The sequence below is a fragment of the Pyrgilauda ruficollis genome, unplaced genomic scaffold (assembly GCF_017590135.1).
Source record: "Pyrgilauda ruficollis isolate IOZ18807 unplaced genomic scaffold, ASM1759013v1 scaffold56, whole genome shotgun sequence".
Lineage (NCBI taxonomy): Eukaryota > Metazoa > Chordata > Aves > Passeriformes > Passeridae > Pyrgilauda > Pyrgilauda ruficollis.
In genome coordinates this window covers 3,718,482-3,734,584 of record NW_024527266.1, presented here as the reverse complement: position 1 = coordinate 3,734,584, position 16,103 = coordinate 3,718,482, and the positions used below count along the sequence as shown (strand labels likewise).

General features: G+C 46.2%; 1 protein-coding gene across 1 annotated transcript in view; it reads right to left on the bottom strand.

The window, feature by feature from the left end:
* The window catches only part of CACNA1I (calcium voltage-gated channel subunit alpha1 I), a 149,380-nt gene extending 134,749 nt beyond the window's left edge, over positions 1-14,631 (bottom strand). The window contains exon 1 of the mRNA XM_041481493.1: positions 14,351-14,631. Coding sequence (XP_041337427.1) covers positions 14,351-14,631 — 281 coding nt within the window. The remainder of the gene's footprint in view (positions 1-14,350) is intronic.
* Between the last annotated feature and the right edge of the window lie 1,472 nt (positions 14,632-16,103).

Sequence of the window (16,103 nt, the reverse complement as noted above, 5' to 3'; positions counted from 1 at the left end):
AGGGGGGAGAGGTGTCACAGCCATGGGTGAGGAAATCCTTCATGTATGCAAACAAGAATGGGAAATGCCAAATGGGTACAAGACAAAGCCTCGAGTGCATGACACTAATCAGCTTAATCATGCTCAAGAAGTACCCAGAGAAGTCAAGTGGCTGGGGAAGGAAATAATTACTTTTGTGCTCTCCTGCTAGATCTGTCTAACCTTCCCCCTTTGCTTCCACTGATGGGATCACTGATCACTGACACCCTCAGTCCAGTGGGGGACATCCCAGGTTGCTCACCCACCCCATTCTCTTGCTTCCACGCAGGAGGCACGCCTCTGTGTCCATATTTCCGGGGATATCCAGCACCTTCCTGCTATCCCAGCTTTGTGCCCTCAGTGACAGCTTCCCCCAGGGCTGTGCTCCTCAGTCCCTAAGAAATTCTGCCCAGAAATGCCTCACCAGCATGTGCCTGTGCTCACACATACCAGCAGTGAGGACACTGACTGCTGCCACAGCCAAATAATTTTTGGGCATTTGTACTGCCCAGAAACTCAGGAGTGTGTCTCCCAGGTTGTGTACAAGAGGGGTGTGCCAAGTGCCACTGGCAATCTTTTGAAATCTATAGCTGGAAGGCTCTTCTGTCCTAATATGACAAACAGGGTCTGCTGTGCATTTAACTACTCTGTAAGAGACACCTGGTATTTATCCCCACTGCATCTGTCTCAGTAAAGGGGGATGTTGGCACAAGCATCACCTGCAGGGGCTTGCAGCAGTTTCTCTGCTCAGCTTCCTCCCCTCCCACTGATATTGCAGGGGAAACAACAGAGGGGGCTGCCCCAAGCACAGTGCTCAGTCTGGGAACAGGACAGAGAACACAGGGACAACTCACCGCGGCACAAGGACAAGGGGACACAAAGCCACATTCAGACAGAGCAGAGAGGAAGGAGTCAGACCAGAAACACAGATCTGCAAACAGATCTGCAGATAGAGATTGTTGGCCAACACAGATGACAAATTCCCCTCTGCCTGTCCATAAACCACAACTGTGCAATGGTGGCCTGACACATCTAAAGTGATTGCAGCCCTGGCATGTACGATGCCTCTCCAGGAGTCAAATTCGGCACCACACAACCCTCAAGCGCCAGCTCACTTCAGCAACCTGGGTCACGACTATCAGGAGATTCCTTAAGGTTTGCGTAACCTCAAAGCTGCCACCTGCCTCCTTCTCATAGAGGAAGGTCCAAGCACAGACTTAGTGTTACTTCTGTGTGTCCAGAGCATGCTGGAAAGTCCCATGGAGCAGGGTATCCCAGAGCAGACCTCCCCATCCTGTTTCCCCCCACTTGTAGCCTGCAGAGGATGTTCTTCAGTGGGAAGTCCCCCTTCAGTCAGGGAAGGGATCACATCTTCCCTTGTGCAGTTTACATATGATCTGGATTCATGTCTCACACCCAGATAGAGAATCCCTGATGTGACAGCTCAGGAAAATCAAATGAAGTGTCAACCCTCTTTCATTTTCCAGTAAAATAACCCCCATATGGGAGAAAACACAGTTTCCCCAGACATCTGCCACACATTCCAGAAAAATGCATTACAGACATGCCACTAAGTGTGAAATAGATTTTTAAAAGTTAAAAAGCTATTGGATATTTAAAGGATGTGTGACATATCACAATATGCTGTAAATGAATTTTAAAAAAATAACAGCACCTCAAAGATACTGTGGAAGGATGCAATTAATTCTGTGCTTTGAAAAAAAAAATCCTGGGTTATGGTTTTCTGGAGGAGGAATGCTTTTTTAAAGTACCTACTTTAATAGTTAATTATGGCATTGTAGGGGAAACTTGAGGCTTCAGAGAGAGCTGACCTATATGGTGGAAGGCTGCATGCAGCCACACTGATAACACTAATTTTAATTAATCCTACCACAAACTCTTCTTCCTTCTAACACCCTGTCTCATTTGCTTAGAGCTTCATTTGATTGGCAGCTTGAGCTGAGACTTACATAGCAGGTATGAATGCTATGAGGAAAATCTAAGCTGAATGTCAATGACTGCAAATAAAAAAGTTATTTTGTCTGTTCTTAAGTGTCCCAGATGTATTTTTGACTAGAATTTGCTGCTGGATGCTCCGAAACACTGCTTCCACACTGGACAGCAGAGTAACCCAAGACCTCTTTCACCCATCCTCTAACAACCCATCCATATGGAGATAAATTAGCAGCTGCCATAGCAAAAAAAAAAAAAAAAAAAAAAAAAAAAAAGTGCCTTGAGTATACTCAAGAGAGACTGACTTATATGACTCAATCCAATAAATTAAGACAGAAATGAGGATGAATGTGGAATCTCAGTTTGTCCCTCTCCACACCACCTTCACAACACAACCTTTCATTGCAGGTTCACAGGTTCAGGTTTGGCTTTTCCCCACAGGATCCCTGCACCCACAGGAGGGGATGGCATCAGTGAGGACAGTGATATGACTCCTCTTTAGCCAGGGAGCTTACAGGAGTTTGCTGGCAGCAGGGAAACAGAAATAAGTAGGAAAGCAAAGCACAAAGGCTGTAGGGCAGGGACACGACTTCACTCCACGGGCTGCTCCCATCTCAGCCCTCCTGCTGCAGGCTGAGCCCTCCAGCCCTGCCTCCACTTGGGCTCCCCGCCCCAGCAGCTGCTCCCCTCCAGACCTTCTCCTCACCCATCCTGCTTACCTTCCATCATCCTCACCCAGCCCACTCTCCAGGCTGCTGCCTCATGCCATTGCTGCCCAGCCCCTCCACCCTGCAGGGCACATAGCTGGTGGATAAGCTTTCCACTCCAGATCCCTGCTGGCTGCCTGACCCAGCGGCCTGATCTTCCTCCTCGGCTTCTCAGTCCCTCAATTCAGTATCCTGTCCCAGAGTTTTGCCTGGTCTCTGCCTCCCAGACCTCAAATTAAGGTTTTATTAATGGATAAAAAAACTACTACAATGGAAAAGTTGGACAGCTTTTGAAAACCATGCTACTACCTCATGTAAGAATGGAAACTACATCTTCCATTTCTTCGGTTCTATTCATGTTCTGGCCCTTGTATGAGCTGTGTGAGATTCTTCAGAGATCCTGCTGGGCAGGAAAAGAAGGAAAAACATTACTCAGCACCCAGCAAGGAAGAAAACATATAATATGAGGAGTTTGTCTACACAGGGAAAGATAACAGGGTCAACCTACAAGAAAAAAGAAAATTGGGAAACTGTAGCATGGGATGAAAAAAAAAATGCTACAAGGAAACAGTGAGAAGACTGCTGTCTCCAAAGGACTTTCCTGTATAAAACAAGTGGGATAACATCTAGAGCCTCCTCCACTCACTAAAATCCCACTTCCAGGGAGGGGTCCAGATGGGAAGATAAGAGCAGCTGCCAGCACAAGGCTGCTAAACCGTGGGTCAACAAGTACAGAGAAGAGAGAAGCAAACTCCCAAGCTGGAAGGATCCTCCTCCATCAAGAAAATTAATCAGAAAGGAGCCATAGGGAAAGAAAAAGGCAAGAAAAAATTGCCTTGAGGGAAAAAAATCCTTCATTAAGAAATATCACAGTTGGCCAGTGGCAGTGAACATCAGGCAGTACCAAAGGCAATATATTATTACTGTTGCACTTTTATAAGCCTGTCTTTTTTAATATAACTCACTCATGACAAACATTTTCAAGGTCTGGCCTGAATCTTGCATGTGGACAAAGCAGAGCCTTCCAAAATCACCTATAAACCCAAGAGACTTATTCAAAGCAAAAATTACATCACAAGTTGGTACACACGAACAAAAATAATTACATAAAAACTGCACTACATCAAAAAACCTACTTTTCTCAAATATGTTTTAGCTTGATTATTGTTAACAATTCTTGTTAACATCTGCTAGCTGGCTGGTAAATGATCTGTAGAACATTTTGTAGAAAATAAGGACATGGTATTCTTAGGGGAAACACTAGAGTGAGGCATTCTTGGCTGCAAAGCAAGATGCGGGATACAGGTAAAGACAGGGAGATTTCCTTTTGGGGTGTGTGAATGATGGGGCAAGGCAGATTTGCCAAGTACTGGTGTTTCAGTATGCTTCCAAATAATAAGCAGGACTTGAAAGATGAGCAGATATTTTGGATCTTTGATGTGAGAAACTATCAACCTCTGCCTGGAAGAAAATATTTCTCCACCCTCAAATACTGAGCTCCTACATCTTTCATGCCATGAAAGAGAACAGCTGCTGTTTGTTGCAAACTGCCTGTTCCAATAGGGAGGTTAATATTTTACCATGTGTTTTCTTTCCTTCCTTCCCTTCTTGCCTGTTGAGGCAAATCTCAGAGCTAGCATTACAAGCACTGGATTCAGCAGCTTTCTCCTGGATGAATTTGTACTGATGTTAGCTTTTTTAATCCGTGATTCTTTGAGAAGAGAAATCCCCCAAGAGGTACATTTGGTTCACTCTGCCTCTCACAGCATCCAGTTCCTACAAGCAGTATTAAGGCCCTTGTAGTATTTCAGCAATTTTTTGCTACCCTGGGGAAGTAGTGACAAACAATACCAAGTTATTAAAGCAAGGATGAAGCAGCCCTCACAGAAGTCCAGGGGTCAGGAACAAGGCTGAGACAGCACTGTTGGTTCAACTTTTGCAAGCGAATCCTTGAGCGCCTTGCCCAGCTTCCAAGCTGGGGCACAGGGCCAGGGGATTGCTGTCACACAGCTCCCAGCCAGCCTGCTGAGCTCACATCTGTCCGGGCCAGTCCAAGAGAGCCAGACCTGGGCAGCAGGATGAGCAGAGCACCAGCTACATCCCAGAGAAGGCCAGGGCCAGCTGATCCAGCAGCAAGTGTCACCCAGGCTGGCTCAGGATGTGGCCACCTCCCAGCAGCCTGTCCCTGCTCCCAGGTGGATGCACCCCTCGGACTCTGCAGCTCAGAAATGAGCTCAGTGCTCCTGCACACTGACAGCTCAGGATGGGGATGTCAGAGGTGCCACTAGCACGTCAGAGAGCACAGGAAGAAAGCAGCTGACCTGGGCTTGGAATGCTCTAAAGGGGGATGGAAGCAGCCCGTGAGTACAAGGAAGAAGCAATCCCACCCTGCCATGTAGAAATCCCTTCCAGAGAAAGAAGAAATCTGCTGATTTCACAGGTAAACTCACACCTCTGCAGAGCCCTGGCCTTTCTCCTCATTCTAAATAAGCCAATGAGTGATGTCCTCTGTTTAAATCCCACCTCCAGGTCTCCCCTTTAAGCCCTGACCTTTCACCCCAGGAAGCTGGGTGTCCACAGTATTGGCCAAGAGAGGCACTTAACAGAAGGAGCAAATTCAAGGGCAGGAACAGTCAGTGCAGACAGGCTGCTAGCAGCAAAACCCAGGAATGACAGCAAGAGAAATTATAAAAGAGGGGGGAAATGACAAACTGCCACAGACAGAGAGGAAAAGGGATAGACAGAGTGGCTAGTCACAGGGGAGTCTGCTAGAGGAGGTGCAGGGACTCAGAAACATCAAATCACACTCAAGGAGGGGGAGCAATGGCTTCTTTTATAGACTGAAGCACAGTAGGTGATGACAAGAGGAGACTGGGGGAGAGAAAACTACAGGAAGAACGGATAAGCAAAGAGTATGATGTATCATTAGCCAGGACAGATTTATCTTTCCTCTTGGATGAATTGCAGTACGTAAGTGTAAATGGCACCATTGTCTCAGGGGGACAGATGGTCCCCCACATCACAGCTTGGCACATCCCCCATCCCACCTGAGGGAGCTGCTCCCCTCCCCAAACTGCACTGATGCACTGGGGGCATGGAGAAAGCTGGAGAAGGGAAAGGCAAGGAGGCCAAGCTATCCATCTCCAACCCCACATGCTGACCTTGTAGTCAGGATGGGCAGGCGAGAGCTGTTCCAGCCACAGCACTGCACACCAACTCCATCCCTCAGAGCAGCCAAGCCTGGATCCAAGCAGCTATGCAGGCTCTCTAGCAGAAGGCTCACACTGCCTTCACACCACCTTCTTACTTCACCAGTCCTTGATAGCAGCCAGAGATCAAGCACTCATGCTGATTGTCTCAGGTCTGTCAGCTGCTTTCAATACCATTGATATCAAGGTTTGCTGAGATGCCTCTCAAGGTCAGCAGCGATTTGCATCACCTGTTCCCAACCTAGATAACCTCCAGGTATCATTCCCCATCAGTATCTTACATCTTCATTCATTCCCCATCAATGTCTTACATTTTCATCATCACACTTCACCTCTCATTTTACAGGTCCAGCTGCATTCTCACCTGCCTTCCTTGCTCATCTCAGCCTCATTCCCTGGCTGCTGGTCACAACCCTGTTCTTTTCTTGACATGGAATAAAAAGCCATCCCCCTGAGCTAGCCTCTCTTCTCCTCCAAAGCTTCTCCTGAGATGATTTCTTCTCATTTGCACAGCTGAGCCCAGGGAGCCCCTCCAAGGAGGAGAGGCAGGTAGGGCAGCAGCCCCTTCCTGGTAGAGGAGCAACAGGAGACAGCACAGCACAAACTCACAGCCCAAGGAGTAGCAGTGACAAAGAGCAGGGCAAGCCCAATCCACCACCAGATCTATCCCTCTGAACAGGCAGCCCCAGCTGGTGGCTCTTCCCACCACCCTCAGCCCTCATCAGCCAGAGGCTGTAAAACCCTATTTAAGAGAAGCACTTTTCAAACTGGACATCCTCAGCCCTGCTCCCAGCAGACAGGGAAGCACAGGAGAGGCAGTGGCACAGAGATACGCCAGGCACTCCAGGAAGGGGCTGACCAAGGTGCTCCAGGCCAACCAGGGCCAGTGGGCAAAGCAAGCACAGGACAGAAGTGGGTGCAAGCTTGAGCCTGGTCCACCCTACACCAGACCAGAGCCTTCCTACACCAAAACACAGTGCCTATCCAAAGATAGTGTTTCTCCAGGACCATAAAGATCTTTCTAGCTTAGAGGTTGACAGCTTGGCAGACACTTTGCTCCTGTTCTCTCCATAGCTCTGTAATGGGCCAAGTGTTTCATAACCTCATCTTAGCCATACTGGGACCAGTTGCAGAGGAGCTGCAGCTCTGTTGACTGTTCCTCACCTGAAGCAGCTCCTGTCAAGTACTGTGCTCACAACCTACAGCTGCAGGCCCTTTCCCGTTCTCTAGGGTGGGAAGAGTGTCAAGTCCTCAAAGAAGCAGCTGGTCAGTTTGTTACTGGTTAATTCTATTAATTCACATTGTTATAACAAGACATGCAATTAGAGGTCTGGTCAGAGTATTTTATAGGTCTTGAACTCAAAAGGAGCATTTTTATTGCCCTTTCTATTCCTACAAAAGCCTCTTTGGCACTCTAGCACACCCTGCTCCAGTGTTCATGAAGGCTGAAAAAGACAAACTGACCATTTTTCAAAGAATAAGTGGTTCTCTTCTCCAAGGCAAAATATATTCCACTGAATAAGCACAATATGCTCCAGAAAGGTTTTTCAGCATTTGTTTCAGTTCAGTAATGCACTCCTCAGAGGGATGGGGACGTCCCTCAGCACAGGCACTGCTACCATCCCTGCATCCCAGCTGAGCACACCATTCCTCTCTTCTGGCCTAGCAATACCAGATACCCCCAGACTGCCACAAATGCATGGTGCTGTATGACAAGACAAGACCAATCTCCCCAGCCTCACCTGAAGAGCAATGGCTGGTGCACATAGATTAGTTCTTATTAGGTATAACAGAATAACACTGATTTATACCAGAAGATTTTATGACTTGCATCTTCTATGCTCTCTCCCCTGCTTCCCTGCACTTTCCACATTCATTGGTCAGGTGCCATGTTAAGGCACCTCATCAAAAGCTGTTGCAGTAAGAGTCCTAGCCCTACTTTCCTAAAGCATTTCAGGGCACAGAGTCCTACAAGGTCTTTTATTGGGTTTGAAACATATTAGGGAAACAGGGCATTACAAACACAGCAGAAATACCCCTCTCCTAAACCACAGGCTCCTCTGTGCTTTGCAGTTATAGCCCTTCCTCCAACAGTTGGAATCTCTCCTTCAATAACAGCAAAAATGCTCAGATCTTTGAAAAAAAGACAGTAGGGATGCACCACGAATTTTCAACCTTATTTCCACTTTTGTTAGACCCTACGAACATCAAATCTTCAGTCAGAGCCCTGGTTTTGTATGTGCTGCTGTCCTGATTCATTTCCAAACCATGGTCTTTGAGTTCTCACTATAAAAAAAAAGCTCCAGGGATTAAGCTAAAGGGATGGGAGGCAGGGATTTATCCTGTTTCAACATTTGTGCTTAGATACCCAGGGCCATCTTGCAAGCCAGCCAAATTTAGACCTCATCCCTTTACATCTGCCCACTTGCCTGAAACTGCATACATCTCACATGCACACAACCCAGCCAATTTCTTACAGATCTCAAGCATGCAAATGCCCTTCAAACACATCCATCCCTTGTGTGCTACTAATGACAATGCACGAGTTTAAATTCCATTTACACCACATCTGACTGTGCAAACGGTTCCTCTAAACTTCCACTCGTAAATTTGCGCATCAAATGACCCGCACTAATGGCACTCCCTTGTCACTAGTTTTGTGGAGACAACTTCCTTCTCAACCACTTGTGAAGGCCCTGAGCTGTCATGCTTCCTCTGCCACCTGCCTACCAACTACAATCAGGAAACAGCTATCCTAAGAAAAACCTGGAATTCAGAGAATTACTTTTGCCCGATCCAGAGTCCAGGTGGATGGGGTTCTTCTTCTCCCACAAAATTAAGATTACCCAACACTTCATTATGGAAACATTAAAATGTTCAGACCGTGTAATTTCCAAAACTAAACCTGCTCCCTGTCTTTCTCTTTGCCTTCTTCTAGAGCATCTGGGAAACCAAACAGCATAGCAATCCAAAATGCAAACGCTACAGCCTGCTATCCAGCAACTACTGCTTTGCTAAAGGAAGAACAAGAACTTACAGAGATCTGCTTCACCCTCCAAAGAGAGAGGTTCAGTTCACTGAATTTCCTGCTGCAGTCTGTCAAATATGTACAGAGACCTTGGGTGATTTTCAGACAGGTAGAGTTAGGGTAAAGACTATCAGCTTTCCAAAGGGAGAATTAACAGGGAAATTAAGGGTCAGCTCACAAGGGTAGGACATGTCTGCTTTAAGACACTACGAACACAAAAGGGGAGGAGAGCACTTGATGATATATTGATCCACTGCATTCAGTGCCTTCAAATGTTAATCAAGATAATGAACAACTGATTCATTGCAAGTCACCCTTATATGCCAATAGCAAGCTTCATTCCAGCAGTGAGGCTGGCAGAGGGGCAGAAAACCCAGCAGAACCTAAAGCAGTCCTGCTCCCTCAAAGCTTGAAAAGCATCTGGCACAAGCCCATGGGAACACCAATGCCCCAGCACTGCACACCCACTGGAGAGCTCTGGCCATCTCAGTTTCCCATGCAACAGGAGCAACTGCAAAGTTGACTTAGAATGTTGTGGAGTGCAGGGGGGTCAGAAAACCTCTTAGAGAAAAAGAAAAAAATCGTGCACTTGGTGGGGCTTGGTGTACAGCTATATCTCCTTGGCTGGAAAGAGGACACAGCAGCAACATCTGCCTGGTTACCTACAATGATACAAAGCTGTCAAAAGTCCTCAAATAAATGCCAGAGTCTTCATGTGTCTTCTGGGCCAGGCTTTTTAAGACAGACAGGAGAGCAGCCCTTAAAATGGAGATACATGAACAACATATACATTTTACTGTTTTTCAAATCTGCACCTAAAAGCTGATACTGATGACCCCAAGAGCAGAAAGCCATGATCCCCAGCTTCTCAGGGATGATCAATGCTGCTTAAAATTCATAAGCCATTCAATTTTTGACGTATGATTACACTTTCTGGTCACATTTCCAAGCTTCTCTCTACTTACTAGAGATGCAGAAAACCATGATTTTTATTTATATATACAAACACATGTGAAAAAGAAAAGTAAAATTCAAATGATTACAGGAACTCAGGTCTTAAGACAGTCAAACTACTACAAGATTTGCAATGAATTTGCAGATTATGCTTGTTTATTATATACCTACAACATTAAGAACAGTGTGTCCAGGGTTTGACAGTGTACAAACTTAAGGCAGAAACAACCACAGCATACAACAGAATCTGCACATATAACTTCACTGGACATAAACTAATTGCCCAAAATGGTATTTAACATGGGCATATTTTACATATATAACACATTAACCCAAAGCTTAATTAGCAATGGAGTCATTGTCCCCTTAACCACACAGCACCCAAAAAGCAGTGATTCTGGCAGCCCACTGCTCCCATGCACTGTGACAACTCCTGCCACTGTCACCAACAAAAGTACCAATCCACTCACACATTTTTTTCTCCTCCAACATTTGATTTTGCACTTGGCTCTCAGAGGGCAGTGCCAGCATGAGGCACCACTATTGCCATCACCAGCCATCCTATACTCCACTGACTCATACATAAATTATCCCTGTGGGGAATAAATGCAGAGCTTTCCTCTGATTCCAACCAAAATGCTCAAGGCCAGTCCTCTTTCCTTGTGCACAGAGCACACAGTCCAAGCTGACAATGCCACCAGTAAAAGCCACAGGAAAGGTATCTCCAGAAGCAAGGTGGGATTTTTGGCAGCAGGTACAATGGCAAAGCCCCTGTTCAGTGGGTTTTGAAGCTAATGAGCTACAAGGCAGCTCCTCAGTACACACAGTCATACCACATCTGTAAGAAGTCACCCTGCTCAATACTCTGTAAAACACAGCTCCCAGTAATAAAAATTAAGTGTGCACATAAGCTTTTGCTCATCTGGGATCTGACCTGCTGCTCCTACACCACTCAAATCAGCTGGAAATGCAACACTTCACTGCTTGAAAGCAAAACAGAAGCCCAAAGGGCCAACAGCTTCACCAAGGGGTTGGTGCATAAAAAGCAAGAAAATGACAGAGTAGTGAACTGCAGAGCCTCTCATGAGGATCCATTTGTAAGGTGCCGTGTGGCATGCCCATTATTTAGTCCCAAACATTTTATAAATTCATAAGATAAATGTTATGCAGTTGGTTTGGAAACATATTTTTTACACTTTTCATACTATTCCCCATCTAAGCTTGACCTCAAATTCTATATGACAGAGTTTAGGTTTTATAAAAGAAAAAAAAAAATCTTCCAGCCATTCTCATAACCATATCTCAAATAAGGAGTTGTAGCTGCAACAGCTCCATGATCTACTACTCCAAGTGGTCCAATCTTTTGTTATCAAAGCACAAATTAACCTAAACAAACCAGCTGGCTGGTTGCTCATGTGCTGCATCACAGCAGCTCCTTTTTAATCAGGGCACAAGCCAGGCTCCAGGTGCATGTTGTGTTGCACTGCACACCCAGCTGATACAGCACTTTCCCATCTCTAATAAGGTATGTTAGGAATAAAAAAATAATACTGCTTCCAAATAAACTAAGGTTATTCATGCATTACTTGTGCTGTAGGTAAAGCCATCCCAAAAACATGCAAATCACCAAACTTGAAAGCATCAGGCCCCTTTTCACCACACGCTACAACAGCAAAAAGCACAGCAAATCCTCCCTTTGGGGACAAACACATGGACTTTCACAGGCATCAGAGTCCTCTTCTTAAAAGGGAGTTAGGATCTACAACTTTTGCTATGACAGCATCACACATCTCCACACTAATACACTTCCAGAAGCAATTTTAAAGCAAAGAAATAAGTGGTTCTTTCTCCTATTACTGCACTGCAGCAAAGCAATATGGCAGCTGTTTAATAGCACATAACAAAATTGCAGGACTGCTCACAAAAGTAAAAATAGTCTCCAGGAGAGGGGGTTTTAAGTAGTTAGAATGCAATTACCTAAATTGAAATTTGGTGGTTAATGACCTCGTGCTTAAAAAAAATGTTACATAGTCCTTAACTATCAGAGCTTCCTTTTAAAATCTCATTGACAGTACTTCCATAAAAGTGATCATGAAGCTCTAATCTAGGAAAAAATTCCACAAGAAGATTAATAGGCATTTAATTAATGCCCCATCTTTTGAATCTTCACGAAAGGCCAGGTGTTGACCTACGACAGTGACTCATCCTGCCCCTGCTTAGCTTAAACACATTGGAGACCCAATAGCTCAGTATAGCAAGGATGAAAAGCAGGCAAGCATATCAATTCCTAGAAGATATGATTTGATTTTCATAGAAGTATCTCGTATGAAGGGTCTGATTCCCAGCCAGGCATGTGCCACCAGGCCTTGTAAATGTATCCTTTCTGTGATGCTGTTAAAAACAAGTGTGGTGCCAAGAGCATATGATTACATGCAAAAAGCCTTCGGGGTGCAGAAGTAACCACTCATTTGAGGAAAAAAAAATTATTTAATGCACTAGCCTTTCAAAAAGAGGAGCACAAGGGGTTGAAAGGAAATCAGAGGAGGCCCTGAATCCTCACCTCTCAGTCTCCACTAGTAATGTAAGCTCCCGACTTCACACAGCTGAGCTGAAACCTCAAGTTTGACACAACCCTTCCAAAAGGTTACCAGCAGCCCCATCATTGCCCTTCACTCCCTGGTGGCACCGTGGTGGCCACATGAATGTCATCAACAGGTGATTGGGTGAGGCTTTTTCCTTCTTTATCTAGTTTCTAATAAGAAACAGTCCTTTTCTAAGTCAAAGAACACATTTATCTGCAGAGTAGGACAAAAGTAACACTTAAAAACTAAAACAGCCCAATTTCTTGAGCAATAGTTCCAACAACTTAAAGCAAACTCCTTGCAATTTACCAAATTGGAGGGATTACTTGGAGTGACTTTTTAGCCAGCGATAAGGACAGGCTCTTGTCTTCTTCCACCACAACCTCCTTCCCTCATCCAAAGGCAAGCCTTCACCCCAAACCCACACTGTTACTCTTCTTTCACTTCCCAAATCTAGCCTTTTATCATGACACAAATGTCTTGTGCTTTACTCTGAGTCCTGTTCTGAGTTCTGCTCTACCACATGCTGGGACAAGATTCCCAGGACATAATAACTAGCACAGGCACACTGTGATAGAAAAGCAATGCATAATTCAATGCAGAGTTTTAAAATTTTATGGAGCAGCCAGTAGAAAAGAAAGCAGAATATCTAAATCTCCAATGTGTTCTCAGCCATAACCTGTGCTTGAGACTGCAACATCTCTTCAGTGGCTTTTGAACTTTAAGACAAAAGCTCAGAGCTCAAACACAAACCTTCACCTACACTTGAAATTAAAACAAATCTCATCCATTTAAGGTCAGCTGTTACTGCTGACACTACTTCAAGTCCTTACCCGGGGTTAGGCTCTTAAAGCTGAAAATACTCTTGGAAACATTTTGCTAGTCTCCACTGTAGGCCCAGACATTCTGAATTAATCTATACATCAAAACCAGAGCAGGCATCCTCACAGCTAATACCTACCTAACCAGGAACTAAGAAACTTCCTGGTACAAAGTGCTGCCAGTTGAGATTTCTGTCTAGAAAAACATCCACCAAAAATCTCAGACCAACCTCTCTGATGACTCATCTTCTTCTCCATTTCCTCCCCACCATCAACAATCCCACAGTTCAAGGAACAACAGCTCTTCTCTACCTGGTTTTTATACCACTGGAGGCACAGAGCCCAGCTGGCAGGCTCCTGGTGATGAGCTGTACAGGTGACCATCACTGGCACTGGTGGCTGCAGGGACCTTCCTGCCATCAAGGCACTGAGCATGAGTGACAACACCTGTGTGTGATTGCTGACCATGGAGAGGAGGACATGCCTGTGTCCCAGAGATCTCTCCCAGGCTGTCTGGAACACACATTCTCCTGTTCATTCCCGGCCAGATATCCCAACAAGACACTGGCAGGACAGTGACATGTACTAAATGGAAAGGCAAGGGGCCACCTAGGTTTCCCTGCAATCAGGGTGCAGAAGGAGTGGTGGTTCCCTCACCAAGGCAAGGTGAGCTCTCAGTAAAGCCTGTATTTTCAGACACCTCCTTTTCATGGCAGTCTGAAAAGCTCCTGGGCTGGCAAATCCTACTGTGTCCCAGGCAAAAAGGGAGCTGGGAAGGGAAAGAACAGACTTTCTAATGTACCTCTCCTCACACCTCCATTCTTCCCACTCCCAGTCCCTGTGCCTAGGACTGTCAGCAGCTCTTTCCAAAGTCCCTTCTTTATAATCAATGTCTTTTGATCACACACCAAAACAGCAAGGGTTCTGTTTAAACACAAGCAATGAACAAAGAAGGTTATTAAATGTAATAAAAGTTTTTCCTTACCTGCAAAGCACCCCAGGAGGGCAGGATGAGGGGAGGACAGGGCAGGAGGGAGCCAGAGGCGGGGAGGGAGAAGGGGCAGCTCAGAAAGGATATGGGTTGCACACCATTTTGATGCACCAGCTCCGTGGGCTGGTGGTCTGCTTCAAGCAGAAGAAGACAACTGGGGCCAAGTCTGGGTAGGGCACATCAGGATCCGGAGGGGAGGTGACTTCTTCATCCTCACCCAGCTCCAGGGGGGACGGTGGCTGCTCCGGTGGTGTTGGCTGCTCCGAGATGCCCGGATCCACAGGCTCCAGTGGGCAGATGGCAGAAGTGTGAGGGGGCTGTGGGCCTGCAGGCCAGGTGGAGGGAGGCTGGGGGACGTACTCTGCCATGCCAGCCACAAGCGAGAACCCCTGGAGAGGAAGCGAGAAAGAGAAATTATACCCCACAAGGAATCAGCAGCAAAAGCACAGCACATCTGGGCTCTCCTAGCAAATCCAGAGCAGGGGAGAGCTGCAGGACTGATGGCTCTGACAAATGATAAACCACTTGGTGCTGAAGCAGTTTTAAGCTCTCTTCTGCCAGTCACTCTCTCCACCAAGACTCCTCTGGGCTGCTCCTCTCCATTGCCATCTAAAGCATCCCTGCAGCCCCTGAGACACCTCTCAAAGTGCTGCACCATCTCAGAGGGTGGTAGCAGCTCTTTTGGAAGCAGCCTGACCACCATAACAGAGTACAATGTTTTGAACTGTACGGGCCCATCCTGGCACAACAGAGCCATCCTGCCCTTGCGGTCCCTAACAGAGTCCTGCCAGCTCCAGATGCAGCTTTGCTGGCCCAGCTCTTCTATCCAAGGGCACCCTGGGCTGGCCCTGTGTCACACCATCACACCCTGTGTCACACCATCACACAGGCTCCATCAGACTGACACTGACAAACACATGTCAAACCCATACACAACAACACTCACTCAAACACTGAGCTCTAACACAAGCCAGAAGTGGGATTAAACATTAAGCACCTTTTACTCAAGCTTGAGCTCTCCTATGCTGGAGCAGTGGAAACATCATGAACACAAGCTGCAAAAGTTATTTCCCTGAACAGAATGGTCAGAGAGCGTGGGTGGGCATGAGAAGAGCAGGTCTCAAGCTCACTGGCAGCCTGTGCTGATTTTGGCTGACGAAGGGTCAATTATCCCCACAGCAGCTGGAGTAGACCTGTGTTTTGGATTTATACTGGAAACATTGTTGATGATACCAACGATTTAGTCACTGCTGAGCAGGGCTCACACAGCACCAAGGCATTTTCTGTTTCCCACATCACCGCACCAGTGAGTTGGCTGAGGATGCACAAGGAGCTGGGTGGGTTCGCAGCCAGGACAGCTGACCCCAACTGACCCAAGAGATGTTCCATATCATATGACATCATTCTCAGCACATAAAGCTGGGGGAAAAAGGAAGAGAGGGGAACATTTGGACTGATAGAATTTGTATTTCCAAGTCAGTGTTATGTATGATGGAGCCCTGCTTTCCTGGAGATGGCTGAACACCTGCCTGCCCATGAGAAGAGGTGAATAAATTCCTTTTTTTGCTTTACTTGAGTACACAATTTTTGCGTTACCCATCAAACTGCTTTTATCTCACTTTTTTGCCTTTTTCTCCTTTTACTCTTTTGATTCTCCTCCCATTCCAGCTGGAGGGTAGTGAGCAAGTAGCTGTGCATGGCTTAGCTGCACCCAGGGTAGAACCACATCACTCCTGTGCAGTACAGAGCACCAAACTTTTGCTAAAGAACATCACTTTGCTGCCTGGGTGCTGTGGATTCAATAGCAGAGTGGAAGTGGCTGGTCAAACTGAGGGGAATT